Source organism: Eptatretus burgeri, chromosome 9 (genome assembly GCF_056783735.1).
Source record: "Eptatretus burgeri isolate ZD-2024b chromosome 9, Ebu_testis_v1, whole genome shotgun sequence".
Classification (NCBI taxonomy): Eukaryota; Metazoa; Chordata; class Myxini; order Myxiniformes; family Myxinidae; genus Eptatretus; species Eptatretus burgeri.
Window position 1 is genome coordinate 55,818,854 of NC_140969.1, and position 15,228 is coordinate 55,834,081.

Consider the following 15,228-nt stretch of genomic DNA (forward strand, 5'->3'; position numbering starts at 1 on the left):
CTCCCTCCCAACCTATTGCCTTTGCCTGTCTCTGTCCATACCCACCCCCTTAGTTTGCAAAAAATCCACCCAAATTTAGCCCCAACTTATTTTTTTGTTTGTTTTATTTTATTTTTATTTCCCCTATAAATTCAACTCCCTAACCAAGCCTGGTGTTGGCGCAGTGGTTAGGGCAGCGGCTTGGGATCCAAAAGGTCCTGAGTTCAAGCCCCGTTGGGCCACTGAATTAATACACCAGGGGGTTGACTCAGCCTGTCATCCTTCCGAGGTCGGCGAAATGAGTACCAGTGTACTGGGCCGGTGTATACCCCGGTTAAAATAGGTGTACCAGATCCCTGTGTCGCAAGAGGCGACCAGGGTTGCGTCAGGAAGGGCATGCGGTGTAAAACATGTGCCAAATCACTATGCGGATCATATGGATGATCCGCTGTGGCGACCCCTAACAGGAGCAGCCGAAAGAGGAAGAAGAAATTCATCTCCCTAACCCCCTTTATTGTCTCTGTCCAGCTAACCGACCGTGTTACCAAGCCTACTCCAAACCCCTACGTTCCCTTCCTGGAGGGGAATAAAGGAGAGCTAGTGTCCTGTGTTGAGGTCCGATAAAGCCTCAGCATGGCCTCCTCAGATGTCAGCGATCTACTTCACCATGGTGAGTCCAGTGGCCCACAACAAGAGCGAAGGGATGGATGGTGCGGAAGGGTACACTTCCTAATCTACCCTAACATTTATTACTCCTAAACTACCCCGGGGCTTTCCAAAAGTGCCTGTTGCTTAATCTACTGGTTCTACCAACCAAGATTCCCATCGCCTGTGTTGGTGCCCTCACAAATTTTTGGCCTTGCCCTCCAATTTTCCCTCGTGCCCTCGCACGGTTTCGTGGCTGGGATGCGTGGCTCCCTTGGCAGGAACTACCCTCTGCCGATTCTCCAACAATGACACGCCCGGGCCCTGCTACTGTCTCCGAGCCTACCAACACCCTAAAAACTGGGGAAGTGTCCTCCCTGGCTACTCCCCCTCGATGCTCACGTGGCAGGCTGGCGACCCGGACCCCTTCCCCGGGTGCCCGTGCCCAATGCACTGCCCAGGTGGCCAATGGCGCCCTGGGCCCCGCATCATGCGGGACCACCTGTACCCACTACGCTATCCCAGCCCCCCTTGGACCCTTGGCCTACCGCGGCCGACTAGCCCGGTGCCCGGGGTACCCACGAAGCGATACTCACCGTTCGCAGCCACGCTCCCAGCCCGTCAACAGGGCTCCTGCACCCCTCCAAACGGGTTTCGAGCCTACATTCGCACCAACAGCAAAACGACCTTCTTTTTGTCCATTTGACTAACCCACTAACTCACTTACACTGACCCTGGGGTCCCTTGGGTGAGAATCACTCCTCCCCCCAATCACTCATCGCACCATGCATTCCACATTAACTCCATACACACAGGCCCGCTGGCCTCACTCACTCAACATGTTTGTTTCTCAACTGGTTTCATTTCACCACTCACATCGCTGAACACTGCCATTCTTACTCACTAAATCCCATAACTACCTCGTGCTCCCTCGTCATCCCTTAAACTCGTAGCACATTCCCTTTCACACTACGTAGCTAAGCTACGTCCCCACTCCACACTCAAAGTCTGTCACTGTCCTCAAATCCTCAAAAATCCATTTCCCATCCTAAATCTAAACTGAATCCCTCCACCTAATCAATTCCACGGGCTCCATGAGGACTTATCCATTCCCCATGGAGCCAGTCTAACTAAGCTAACCCTTCCCCCTGACTAGTTCCTTCCTGTGCCCGAGGGAAGGGGGTCTTCCACCCCTTGCCCAGGGAATCCTGTTCACCCAAAACAGCGAGACTTGCTTTTTTTTTCATGCCTGCACCAGCGCGGCAACTCGCAACCTGCACTCTTTCCCCGTGACGTCATGGCAGCTGTTTGCGCTTCGCGCACCTCGTCCCTTCTCGGAGGGTAACATCCGGCAGGGATTCCCCTTCTGCCGGATTCCAACCATATGTGCAGCCACGACGTCACACTGCGCATTAAAAACAAGCCTCGCGTTTTGAGGGGTTCCCCATGCGAGCACATGTGCTCTGCTCGTCGGAGCTTTACACGCGCGCTCGCCTGGAGAACCCGTCTGGTCCAAATTCGTAATCCAGCCTACCTTCTGTCTGTCCGCGGGATCTGCTAACATCCACCGCGTGCGTTTCCGGTCCGGATTTCTCTCACGCAGATGCGCGCGTGGCGGCCTCGTGCGTAGCACAGCACGAACCCCGCGTGCGCTGCCGTGCAAACCCGGCACAGTGCCCAAAACAGCTACGGCTGCTACTCGGCCTTTGTCCACTGTCAGGCACCGTCTTCGTCGCACTCTCGCGCACAAACTCCCACATGCCACGACGTTCACACACTGCGCCATGACAATCGGGCATGCGGTTGCGTGTTCCCGCATGCCAACCGTCATCTCCCTCACATACAGCGACCTCACACATGCTGTCGCTCCTCTCACACACGGCCTTTTACTAAGGCACTCCTTTTCACCCACGCACACCATATTACTCACACACGCGGTCTCTTTCACACAACGCCTTTCATCCTCGCTAGGCGCGCTTTTCAGCACACATTTGGCCACACTCGTAAACACACATACCGCGCCGACCACGCTGGGGATTCGCACTACCTCAAGCACTCCCGGGGTCTCCAAACCCCCCAAGCTCCACGTGAACCCGTCCACAGCACTCGCCCCCTCTAACTCGTTCGGCACGACCGGACCCACCTGGTCTTGATCCGCTTCAAGGGAGCATAGCGTCTCCCTCCATTCCTGAAGGAGGCGATCCGGCTGCTTGCACCGGGCCACGAGACATTCCCCGAGCTCCCCCTCATTGTCCATTGCTAACTCCATGTGTGGGTGCTCGTCTTTCACCCCGTCTTTATCGTGTAGTCTCTCCTCTACTTTTTCTATCTCCCGCGTCTCTGTTATTTCTTTTAATTCCTGCGTCTGCGTCTCCTCGTTTATTATTTCCGTTTCTTCCTCACTTTCATTAGTTTCTCCCTGGATCTTCGTCTCTGTTCCCTCCTTCATTTTATTTAATTCAGTCTCGACTCGGTCTATCTCCCGTGTCTCTGGCAATACTTCTATTTCCTTCGTTGTCTCTGTTATTTCCCTCGTCTCCATTTTTATTTGTGTCTCCTTTATCAGGGTTTGCCCTAATTGCTGTTTCATCCGACGAGTGGTGTCAATTAAGTCCTGCACCACTAACATTACTCCCTGTGATGTCACACATCCCATATTATTGCGCTTTTCCACTTCCTGGCTCCTTTTGAGTCATTCTTCCTCTCTGAGCTTTTTGAGTTGTTCGTTCTCTTTCCGGAGTTTTTCCATCTCTGTGGATTCCAACTTTGCTCTCTCCTCGAGTTGGTTGATTTCAAATTCATATCGTTTTTGTTTTCTCTCCCACTGTTCCTCATGTTTTTCATTCTACAATCTTGTCGTTTCCTTCAATTGGCTGATTTCCTTTTCCTGTCTCATTCCTTGTTCTTTGTGTTTTCTATTCCACTGTTTCTCTTGTTCTTCCTTCTCCAATCTTGTTGTCTCCCTCATTATTCTTTCTTGCGTCTCACTCTTTAATCTGGCCTTAGCTTCTAACTGTTCGATCTGCACAGTGTGGTTCCTTAACGTTTCATTCTCCATTGTCTTTCTTTCCTCTCTTAACATCCTCAGCTCGTTTGGTAATCCCGTTTCTTTGTTTTGGTTTTTATGTAACTCAGTTGTTTTTTCCCATAATTCCTCTCTCAATTTCCATGCCTTCTCCCTTATTTCATCCCTTTTCTTGGTCATCTCCGCACCTCCTTCGCATTATTTCTTCCTCAATCCGTCCATTCCCAGACCGTATTTCTTTGCTATTTCTATCTTCCGTTCTCGGCTCTCTCTCTGTCCCGATTGCCTATTCTTACCTCTTCCTTCAGTTGTTTTAATTCCAAATTGTGTTTCCATTTTTTCTCTTCCAGCTTTTTTTACCATTCTTTCTCCAGAGATTTCTCTCCTCTTTTTATCGTCTCTTCCAGGCTTTCTCTTGTCTGATTGCCTGATCTTACCTCTTCCTTCAGATGTTTCAATTCCAAATCGTGTTCACATTTTTCCTTTTCTAGCTTTTTTTTCCATTCTTCCTCCAAGTCCTTCCTATCCTGGGAGATACCAACCTGCTCCTCCTCTATTCTTTTGTTCAGTTTGCTCTTCGCACATTCCAAATTATGGGTATACCACACTACCAAATTCTTTTTCCCACATAGTTTGTCAGCTCTGTTGCCAAAGTCATATTTTTGCCACCGAATTCGTTCCAGTACAGCCAATCGCTGTGTCCCCCCTACACATAATTTTTCTGAAGCTCGTCTGTGTGCCGTTGTGATTTTCCACTCCACTTTGCACATCCTTGATATACTCTTCATAACGCTTCACCTTTTCCAAGACATCCCCCAATTGTGCCTGAAGCTTGCCAATGTTCACGTAGTCATCCTGCCATGCCTGCCATGGCACATGCCACGACCACCTGGTCTGAATCGGTGGCTCGGAGCCCAACCCTCGTGTCGTGCCGTTCGCTGTGTTATTAATCGCAGCCCGCTCCGTGTTGCGCTGAGGTGCAATCGCGCCGCTATTTTGCGACTTTGAGTTTGCTTGCCGACAAAGTCCATGCTCAGTATATGAGGGTGAGCGCCCCCACTGATTGCAATTAGTGGTTGAGTTAAAAAAAGAACTATCACGGGCCATGGATTCTACATTAAAACACATTCCTAATCCACCCTGCTCCCGCTCGCCTTGAAATGCCATCTTGCGAATCGGAATAAATTTGAAAGCTCGTAATTTAATGGGAATTGAGGGTACCTCTACACACCCTTGATCCAATTCCCGTTAATTTGGTTGGAGGTGGGATGGATTTGAATCTCACTCCCGGACACCAGTGTTGTGTATTTCCGCCCGCCACGTGCGAACGACTGTTTAACTAATAGCAGCCGCTTCGCCCACCGAACGGACAATCCAGTCGCGGCTTTCCGGATCAATGCCAGAAACCAGCCACGGGTGTGTTTTTAAGCACACCACAGCCTAGTCAATATTCTACCCGCGCGACAGGGTCAATCGCCGAATTGTCGATATACATAATTAATCGCGTGGGCAGACTACCGAGAGACTGCACCTCAACGGGGCCGCTGGGACACGAGCCGCTTAAGCAGCTCGCTCCGTTTTTGGATAACCAAGCAGGGTGTTATCACGAGCCCCATTGGACCCGATCACTTCACCGGCTATTGAAAAACCAACTATATTCCGAGTGCAATATGGCAGTTCAATTAGGGAAAGAGGACACAACGAACGGGTTAACGTTTAAACAAGCACATTTATTGAATAAGACACATATGCAGGCATGCATGTATGCAATTATACAACGAATGGGAGTAGGGACAAGACGCGAGCAAGACAAAGAGATACCACCATCTATTTATTATGTACAGTCACTTATTCAGTTCTACTTGCGGACATGGCGCCACAACGTTCATTCAAAAGCAAGGAAACACCCCAGGACAGACGAGGGGTAGACTGGACCTCTTGGCTCTTTATTTCATGGAGCTATGATGACTGCAGAGGCTCCACGAGGCCACGCTGGTTACCTTCACCTCGCTGGGGCGACCCGCGACGTCCCGTCCCCACGGCAGCTGTCGTGACCGCAGTCCGGCCCAGGCCTCGTCTGACGGCCTGATGATTCGGGCCCAGCCGGCAATACCTCAGAGGAACGAACGGGTCTTTTGCTCTTTCAGAGTTGATGCTCTCTTTAAGAGCCCGTCCATCCCTCAGCGCTGCTCGGACTGTCCCGAAGCCCGATCACCGCGGACCGTTTGATGCTGGCTGGCGACCTCTCTCTGGCTCTCCCCACGTCCCACACGAACGCGCAGTTCCGCGTGGCACGGCTAGCCTGCTGTGCTCCCAACTCTGTCTCCTCGGCGAACCCAGACTTCCACTGCCCTCCACTGGACTCGAGCTCCACTCCTCACATCACTCCAAACCACGACCGACTCGACTGCCTGAACTGGTGCTCTGCACGCCTTTTTATAGGGTTCGTGAGGCGAGATCTGATCTCCGCACTTTCATCTCTGACCCCCAATGGCTCCGCCCCTCTCGCTCTCCTGATCCGAATTCCGAGGCGAGGTTTGGGGCGAGTGGACGTCGTAGGAATCATCGACGCTGAAGGGAGAGTGGACGTGGTAGAAATCACTGTCGCTAGCAATGAGGAAACCTCCGCGTCTGTTTGCAGCGATCTCGCCGTTGCCGGCGCAAAGATGGCGGCACGCGCGGAGTTGAAGGTGAAGCGATGTTGTTTCGTTGTTGGGTATTGGGGGAGATGCGGTTAAGGAGATGGTGGCTGTAGTTGGCACTGTGGAGAAGGTGGTTGTGTGAGGGCGGCTGTGGAGAGCGATGTTGGTGGTGGAGGTGGTTGTTGTGAAGCGGTTGATGAGAGCGATGTTGGTGGTGGAGGCAGTTGGTCAGAGCGATGTTGGTGGTGGAGGTGGTTGTTGTAAAGCGGTTGGTCCAAAATAACGATAGCAAAAGAATAACGGCTTACTCAAAGATCACAGCCCTGATCACATGAATAAATCCCTTAGACATCGGTGGGGATATCTATCTGAACACAGACTTATTGGCATAACTGATCGAAGGACCTATATGGTGCTCTGCGAATTTCCACAACCATAACAATGTTTTAGAAATGTATTTATATATGTATGTATATATATTTATATATGTATATATATGTATATATATGTATATATATATATATATATATGTATGTATATATATTTATATATGTATATATATATATATATATATATATATATATTTATATAGATATATATATATATATATATATATATATATATATATATATATATATATATATATATATATCTACATATATATATATATATATATATATATTTTTTTACATCTACATAAATGTGTATATATATATATATATATATATATATATATATATATATATATATATATATATATATATATATATATATATATATATATATATATATATATATATACTTGGGTCACTCACCTGCATTTTATTTTACATCTATTTATATCAATTTATTTATATTTTCATTTACGGGTGTTGTCTGACGATTCTGTGATTTTCCCAGTGTATGAGCTTCAATGTCCATCGGCACTCGGCAGGCAAAATTTCAGCTTTCTACATCACCCGGAACCGATCTTTAATATCAGTTCGTGAATCAGTCAGTCAGTGGTCAGAAAGAGCTTTATATATTACTAGCGGGATGTGTTTACACCTTGAGTAAGCATACGAGTAAGCATTACATTTCCTCATTGTCTAAGGTCACTTACCTTAATTTGATTTTTCATTTCTTTTTTTTCATTTATTTATATTTTCATTTATGAATGTTGTATGACGATTCTGTGATTTTTTTTTTTCGGTGAAGCGGCTTTGGTGACGGTCGGCGCACCAAATTACCCTGCTTCCTCATTGTCTTGGGTTGCTCACCTGCATGTTTTTTTCATCCGGAGCCAAGCCATCCATCTGGACACAAACACTGCTTGGACACATCTGGAGACAAACTTGTCAGGACATGTCTGGAGACAAACTCACATCTGGAGACAAACTCCCGTCCAGACAAAAATACCGCCCGGACACGTTCAGAGACGAACACACCCAGACGTGTACAGAGCCAGGCTGTCCGGAGACAAATACCGCCCATACGCATCTGGTGCCAAGCTCTCCAGAGACAAACACTACTTGGATACACCTGGAGACGAACTCCCATCTGGACACATCCAGAGATAATCTCCTGTTGGGACATAAGCACCACCCAGACACATCCAGAGACAAACATCGCACGGATGCATCCATAGCCAAACTATCCAGATACAAACACTGCACGGGCACATCCAGAGAAAACTCATGTCCGTACACGTCCAGAGACAAACTCATGTCCCGACACGTCCAGAGAAAAACTCATGTCTGGACACATCAAGAGATTAAACCCCCTTCTGGACACATCTGGAGATAAACTCCCGTCCAGACATAAACACCGCCCGGACGCATCTGGAAACAAACACTGCATGGACGCGTCTGGAGTCAAAACCCGCCGGACGCATCCGGAGCCAAGCTGTCCAGATATAAACACTGCTCAGACACGTTTGGAGACAAACTCATGTCCGGATACGTCCGGAGACGAACCCCCATCCGGACACGTCTGGAGACAAACTCCTATCCGGACACGTCTGGTGACAAACTTCCGTCCAGACACATCTGGAGAAAAACTCCCGTCCAGAGAGAAACACCGACCGGACGCATCTGGAGACAAACACTGCCCGAACGCATTTGGAGACAAAACCCACCGGATACATCCAGAAACAAACTCCCATCCACACATAAATACCTCTGGACACGCTCAGAGACAAAAACTGCCTGGACATTTCAGGAGCAAAGCCGTCCAGAGACAAACACTGCTCGGACACGTCCGGAGACAAATACTGCCTGCACATGTCCAGAGACACACTCCCTTCCACACATAAATACCGCTGGACACGATCAGAAGCAACAAATGCCGGGATGCATTAGGAGTGAAGCTGTCCAGAGCCAAACACTGCTTGGCACGTCTGGAAACAAACACCACCCGGACACGTCCAGATACAAACTCTCATCCAGCCAAGTTCGGAGACAAACTACCATCTGGACATAAAAACCACCCAGACATGGTGGGAGACAAAAACCACGAGGATGCATTCGGAGCCAAGTTGTCCAAATAAAAATGCTGTTTGGCACGTCCGGAGATGAACTCTCGTCTGGACATAAACACCGCCCGGATGCGTCCAGGGACAAACACTGCCCAGATGCATCCAGAGACAAACCCCCATCCAGACATATCTGGAAACAAACTCCCATCCAGACATAAACACCATTCAGATATGTCCAGTGACAGAGGGAAAGAGGGAGAGAGGTAAGTGTGGGAGCAGGGTCCTGCACTGTATTGAGAGGGTGTAGCACAAGGACGAGAGAGAGAGAGAGAGAGAGAGAGAGAGAGAGAGAGAGAGAGAGAGAGAGAGAGAGAGAGAGAGAGAGAGAGAGAGAGAGAGAGAGAGAGAGAGAGAGATAGTTTGATTGATGGGGGAAGGGGAGTTAGTAGAGATAATATGTTATGCTTTATGAACAACACATACACACACGCATTAGTGCTTGGCCGATATCGACAATTTTTCGGGATTCGGCAGGTTAGAGTCAGTGTGATTATCGACTACAGCACATACTGTATACAATTCAAAAACCTTGAGTAGCTTTCACCAAAAAAACAACATTGCATTGTTATAGATGTTTCAGGGATATGTTCACAAACATTAATCTTTATGTACAGCTGCACGTGATGGGTGGAAAATAATTTGGCTTGGTAATTTAGACAACAAGTTAATAAGTCAAACGGCTCATAAATTGAGTGTTATTTCACAACAACTCACTCAGGATGATGGAACACAAACCACTCGCTCAGGATGATGGAGGATGAACCACTCACTCAGAATGATGGAACACAAACCACTCGCTCAGGATGATGGAGGATGAACCACTCACTCAGGATGATGAAGCACGAACCACTCGCTCAGGATGACGGAGCATGAACCACTCACTCAGGATGATGGAGCTCTTCCTTCTCGGTCTTTCCCTTTTCAGTCTCTCCCTTCTCGTCTCTTCCTTCTCGGTCCCTCCCTTCTCAGTCACTTCCTTCTCAGTCACTTCCTTCTCGGTCACTCCCTTCTCCATCTCTCCCTTCTTGGTCACTTCCTTCTCGGTCACTCCCTTCTCCATCTCTCCCTTCTTGGTCACTTCCTTCTCGGTCTCTGCTTTCTCGGTCTATGCCTTCTCGGTCTCTCCCTTCTCAGTCACTTCCTTCTCGTTCTCTCCCTTCTCGGTCACTCACTTCTCTGTCTCTCCCTTCTCCATCACTCCCTTCTCCATCACTCCCTTCTTGGTCACTCCCTTCTCCATCTCTCCCTTCTTGGTCACTCCCTTCTCCGTCTCTCCCTTCTCGGTCACTCCCTTCTCCGTCTCTCCCTTCTCAGTCACTTCCTTCTCGTTCTCTCCCTTCTCGGTCACTCCCTTCTCCGTCACTCCCTTCTCCGTCACTCCCTTCTCCATCACTCCCTTCTCTGTCTCTCCCTTCTCCATCACTCCCTTCTCCATCACTCCCTTCTCTGTCTCTCCCTTCTCCATCACTCCCTTCTTGGTCACTTCCTTCTCGTTCTCTCCCTTCTCGGTCACTCCCTTCTCCGTCTCTCCCTTCTCCGTCACTCCCTTCTCCATCACTCCCTTCGTGGTCACTCCCTTCTCCGTCTCTCCCTTTTCGGTCACTCCCTTCTCCGTCTCTCCCTTCTCGGTCACTTCCTTCTCGTTCTCTCCCTTCTCGGTCACTCCCTTCTCCGTCTCTCCCTTCTCCGTCACTCCCTTCTTCATCACTCCCTTCTTGGTCACTCCCTTCTCCATCTCTCCCTTCTTGGTCACTCCCTTCTCCGTCTCTCCCTTCTCGGTCACTTCCTTCTCCATCTCTCCCTTCTCGGTCACTTCCTTCTTGGTCACTCCCTTCTCCATCTCTCCCTTCTCCGTCTCTCCCTTCTCCGTCACTCCCTTCTCCGTCACTCCCTTCTCTGTCTCTCCCTTCTCCGTCACTCCCTTCTCCGTCTCTCCCTTCTCCGTCACTCCCTTCTCTGTCTCTCCCTTCTCCATCACTCCCTTCTCCATCACTCCCTTCTTGGTCACTCCCTTCTCCATCTCTCCCTTCTTGGTCACTCCCTTCTCCGTCTCTCCCTTCTCGGTCATTCCCTTCTCCGTCTCTCCCTTCTCAGTCACTTCCTTCTCGTTCTCTCCTTTCTCGGTCACTCCCTTCTCCGTCTCTCCCTTCTCCGTCTCTCCCTTCTCCGTCACTCCCTTCTCCGTCACTCCCTTCTCCGTCTCTCCCTTCTCCGTCACTCCCTTCTCTGTCTCTCCCTTCTCCATCACTCCCTTCTCCATCACTCCCTTCTTGGTCACTCCCTTCTCCGTCTCTCCCTTCTCGGTCATTCCCTTCTCCGTCTCTCCCTTCTCAGTCACTTCCTTCTCGTTCTCTCCCTTCTCGGTCACTCCCTTCTCCGTCTCTCCCTTCTCCGTCACTCCCTTCTCCATCACTCCCTTCTTGGTCACTCCCTTCTCCGTCTCTCCCTTTTCGGTCACTCCCTTCTCCGTCTCTCCCTTCTCAGTCACTTCCTTCTCGTTCTCTCCCTTCTCGGTCACTCCCTTCTCCGTCTCTCCCTTCTCCGTCACTCCCTTCTTCATCACTCCCTTCTTGGTCACTCCCTTCTCCATCTCTCCCTTCTTGGTCACTCCCTTCTCCGTCTCTCCCTTCTCGGTCACTTCCTTCTCCGTCTCTCCCTTCTCGGTCACTCCCTTCTCCGTCTCTCCCTTCTCGGTCACTCCCTTCTCCATCTCTCCCTTCTCCATCACTCCCTTCTCCATCACTCCCTTCTTGGTCACCCCCTTCTCCATCGATCCCTTCTTGGTCACTCCCTTCTCCGTCTCTCCCTTCTTGGTCACTCCCTTCTCTGTCTCTCCCTTCTCCGTCACTCCCTTCTCTGTCTCTCCCTTCTCCGTCACTCCCTTCTCCATCTCTCCCTTCTCCGTCACTCCCTTCTCCGTCTCTCCCTTCTCCGTCACTCCCTTCTCCATCTCTCCCTTCTCCGTCACTCCCTTCTCTGTCTCTCCCTTCTCCGTCACTCCCTTCTCCGTCTCTCCCTTCTCCGTCACTCCCTTCTCCATCTCTCCCTTCTCCGTCACTCCCTTCTCCATCACTCCCTTCTTGGTCACTCCCTTCTCCATCTCTCCCTTCTTGGTCACTCTCTTCTCCGTCTCTCCCTTCTCGGTCACTCCTTTCTCCGTCTCTCCCTTCTCGGTTACTCCCTTCTCCATCTCTCCCTTCTTGGTCACTTACTTCTGGGTCTCTGCTTTCTCGGTCTCTGCCTTCTTGGTCTCTCCCTTCTCAGTCACTCCCTTCTCCATCTCTCCCTTCTTGGTCACTTCCTTCTCGGTCTCTGCTTTCTTGGTCACTTCCTTCTCGGTCTCTCCCTTCTCGGTCATTCCCTTCTCCATCTCTCCCTTCTTGGTCACTTCCTTCTCGGTCTCTGCTTTCTCGGTCTCTGCCTTCTCGGTCTCTTCCTTATCGGTCTCATATCAAGTCATCCTTCCTCAGCGGGATGGAGTCGGCAAAACGCAACAAGCACAAGGCCAGGTCGTGTCGCAAAAGCATGTCGATCAGCCCAACTCCAGGCTCTCCTCACTCAAGCTGCCACTCTCGGCATGGTTCTTGCTCCCATCAAAGTTATTGTATTCGGCACGGAGTTCAATTCCACTGAAACTCAGCTTCTGTCGTCCTCAGCGGGTGTAATTCAGTAAGAGGGAGTCGTTAAAGCTCAGGCCTTCATTCTTGGCAGGATGGGGTTCACAAAACCTGCCAAGCTGCAGGCCAAGCCACGTCACAAATGCATATCAAACGGCATAATACCAGGTGTCCTGTGCACAGTCCTCATTTTCAATGAAGCTGCTGTTTTTGGCTTCAAAAGTTTTTTGGCTTTTTGGCTTCACTGCCTTCGAACGTGTTGTTTCCCTTGATCCCGAGGCGGCGAAGCGTGCTCCCTCCCCCTCACCGCCATTGTGTGTGTGTGTGTGTGTGTGTGTGTGTGTGTGTGTGTGTGTGTGTGTGTGTGTGTGTGTGCGTGCGTGCGTGCGTGCGTGCGTGCGTGCTAGACTAACAATGTGATGTCTTTGGATGCATTTTCTACATGCATCACAGCATGTAGAAACCCGTTTTAAATAACAGTTTGAATATTTGAATCACAGTTTGATCCAGAGGTGAGTAAGATGGTCGTGTTTGTTGTTGGACATGTTATATTTAAGGTAAGATATACATGATTTAATGTATTATCATATAATTAATATATGATCGCTTTCATAGCTTTGCACTTTCAAATTTTGCACACGAAACGTGGTGATTTAAGGCTGAAACTGACAAAATTGGTTCCTCGAATAAAACAAATCTGCAGCCAGCGTCAACGGCAGGGCTCCCATTGAAGTGAGTAGCAATTGAATAAAATTAGCAATAAAGTTTTAATAAAGCATTTTGAATGCATATGTAGTATATACTGTAGTGTCTCCAATCATGGTGGGGCATACGATTTTTTTTTTGAAAGTGGGGCGTGGGACAAAAAAAGGTTGAGAAACTGTTCTGGGCTGAAAGAGTTGAAACCTCGAGGAAGAACGGTGCCCAAAATGATGATCCATGCAGTCAGGAAACCATTCAATTGCTGACAGGTTAAGGTTCTTACTTTAGGGAAGGGAACTATGTTTGGAGGTTTACAATTTAAATTAAGTTGAATACAGGTTGTTGTGAAGTTAACATCATTTACAGCTATCCTTAAAATTGTATTATATTTTAGGAACAGCCGATACTGTTCAATAAATTAAATGTGTCAGATGTGTGCTTATATGTAAAAGTTCTCTTTTTGTGTGTCTGTGCTTATGGCTTTGAATATGTGTGTGTATCTGTATGAGCAGGCCGTGTACGTATGCATTTGATTGTGATCGCTGTGTGTTTCTGCTGCTCTTTACAGCTCCATGCGGGGGAAATCTGACTGGACCTTCTGGGCTGATCTTATCCCCAAACTACCCTCAACCATATCCACATGGGAAGGAGTGTGATTGGTACATTACCATGGCACCGGAGAATGTAATCTCCTTAAACTTCATTCGGTGAGGACAGTAGTACAATTTTGCTTGCCAATGGAAGTACATCGTCTTCACTGGAAGTACATCCCGAGTTATCTTCGAATGATTTCGAGAAAAGGAATCAAAATTTATGCGTGTGTGCGTGCTTCTACATTTTCTCATCCGCATCCCATCCGCACCATCGATTATACATCACTTCTCCAAAGATTTGCAAACAGATTTTGAGCCGAACCCCAGCCATAACTTTGCTTAAGTAAGCATTTTATCACACAGCACAATTTAACTCTTCTTGTGTCTGATTTGGGGGTAAAAAAATTTGTTTTTCTGCCTGGCCTAGACACCCCACCTCTCAGTGGTCCTGTGAAAAGGGTTTTCCTTGTTTCAGGACTCGGTGAATGGCACCAGTCAGTCTTCTTTTACTTCATCCTTGTCCTCTATGTTTTCTTCTTCCTCTTTATCTCTTTATTTTCTCCTTTCTTTTCGGCTATTCTGCCATCTCTAGTCTCAGTCATTCTGCATCTTTCTTGTCCAGGACTCCCCGTGGGATCTCATTAATTCTGTCTCTGAAGGGTACCGGACATAAACATGTTGCAGGTCATGGCCTCCTGGTAGTGCAGGATCCTGAACTCTTTGGTCATGCTTTGAGAGGTTGATTTATCCATAGGTTTAAAATATCGAAATGGTTGTACTGCCATGGACATGCACGGGGGTGGACCGTGTAGCCATTTTCGGTCGCATTACTGAGGAAATCGGAGTGTCATTGTTACGACAATGTGTTCGCATCTGTTTGGGGACCCTATTGAGTGTGTTGGAATGGCTTTTGAATTTGTTTGGGTGACTTTGAATGTATTTTCCTCTTCTTCTTCTTCTTCTTATTGGTTCACGAGTCAGTAAGTGACCACTATATTCGTTATGGGTGTGTGTGTGTGTGTGTGTGTGTGTGTGTGTGTGTGTGTGTGTGTGTGTGTGTGTGTGTGTGTCTGTCTGTCCCGAGCATAGCTCCGTGGGTTTTGATCCGATCCTGATAAAATTTGGGTGGGAGGTTTATATCATGATCTAGTTGTGTTTTCCTGAGAATGGGCGTGCTGCGCCCATCATGGGCGGAGCCACGCCCAAAAAACATGTGTTTTTAGGGGGTGGCCGGTTTCAAGTTACATCTTCTCCGAGGGGGTTTGTCGAATCTGGCAGGGGTTTCAGTATTTGGTTAGCCCAATGGCACCTGCATAGCCCCACGGAGCTCGATTTTTCATTTTCGTCCCAAGGTCAAGGTCACAAGGTCACGAACTTAGAAAATATCAAAAAAATCAATAAATCGGGCATCGACCTCTGAGGGTTTTCAACTGTTTCGAATGAAAGTTGGTATGCAAGTAGTGCTCTTCGAGTACTACAACTTTCATCATTTACGTTTTTCCCGATTCCC

General features: G+C 48.6%; 1 protein-coding gene across 1 annotated transcript in view; it reads left to right on the top strand.

Annotated features, from left to right (window-relative positions):
- Positions 1–15,228, top strand: part of CSMD3 (CUB and Sushi multiple domains 3) — a 1,047,538-nt gene that overhangs the window by 673,728 nt on the left and 358,582 nt on the right. The window contains exon 30 of the mRNA XM_085893781.1: positions 13,694–13,832. Coding sequence (XP_085749907.1) covers positions 13,694–13,832 — 139 coding nt within the window. The remainder of the gene's footprint in view (positions 1–13,693; positions 13,833–15,228) is intronic.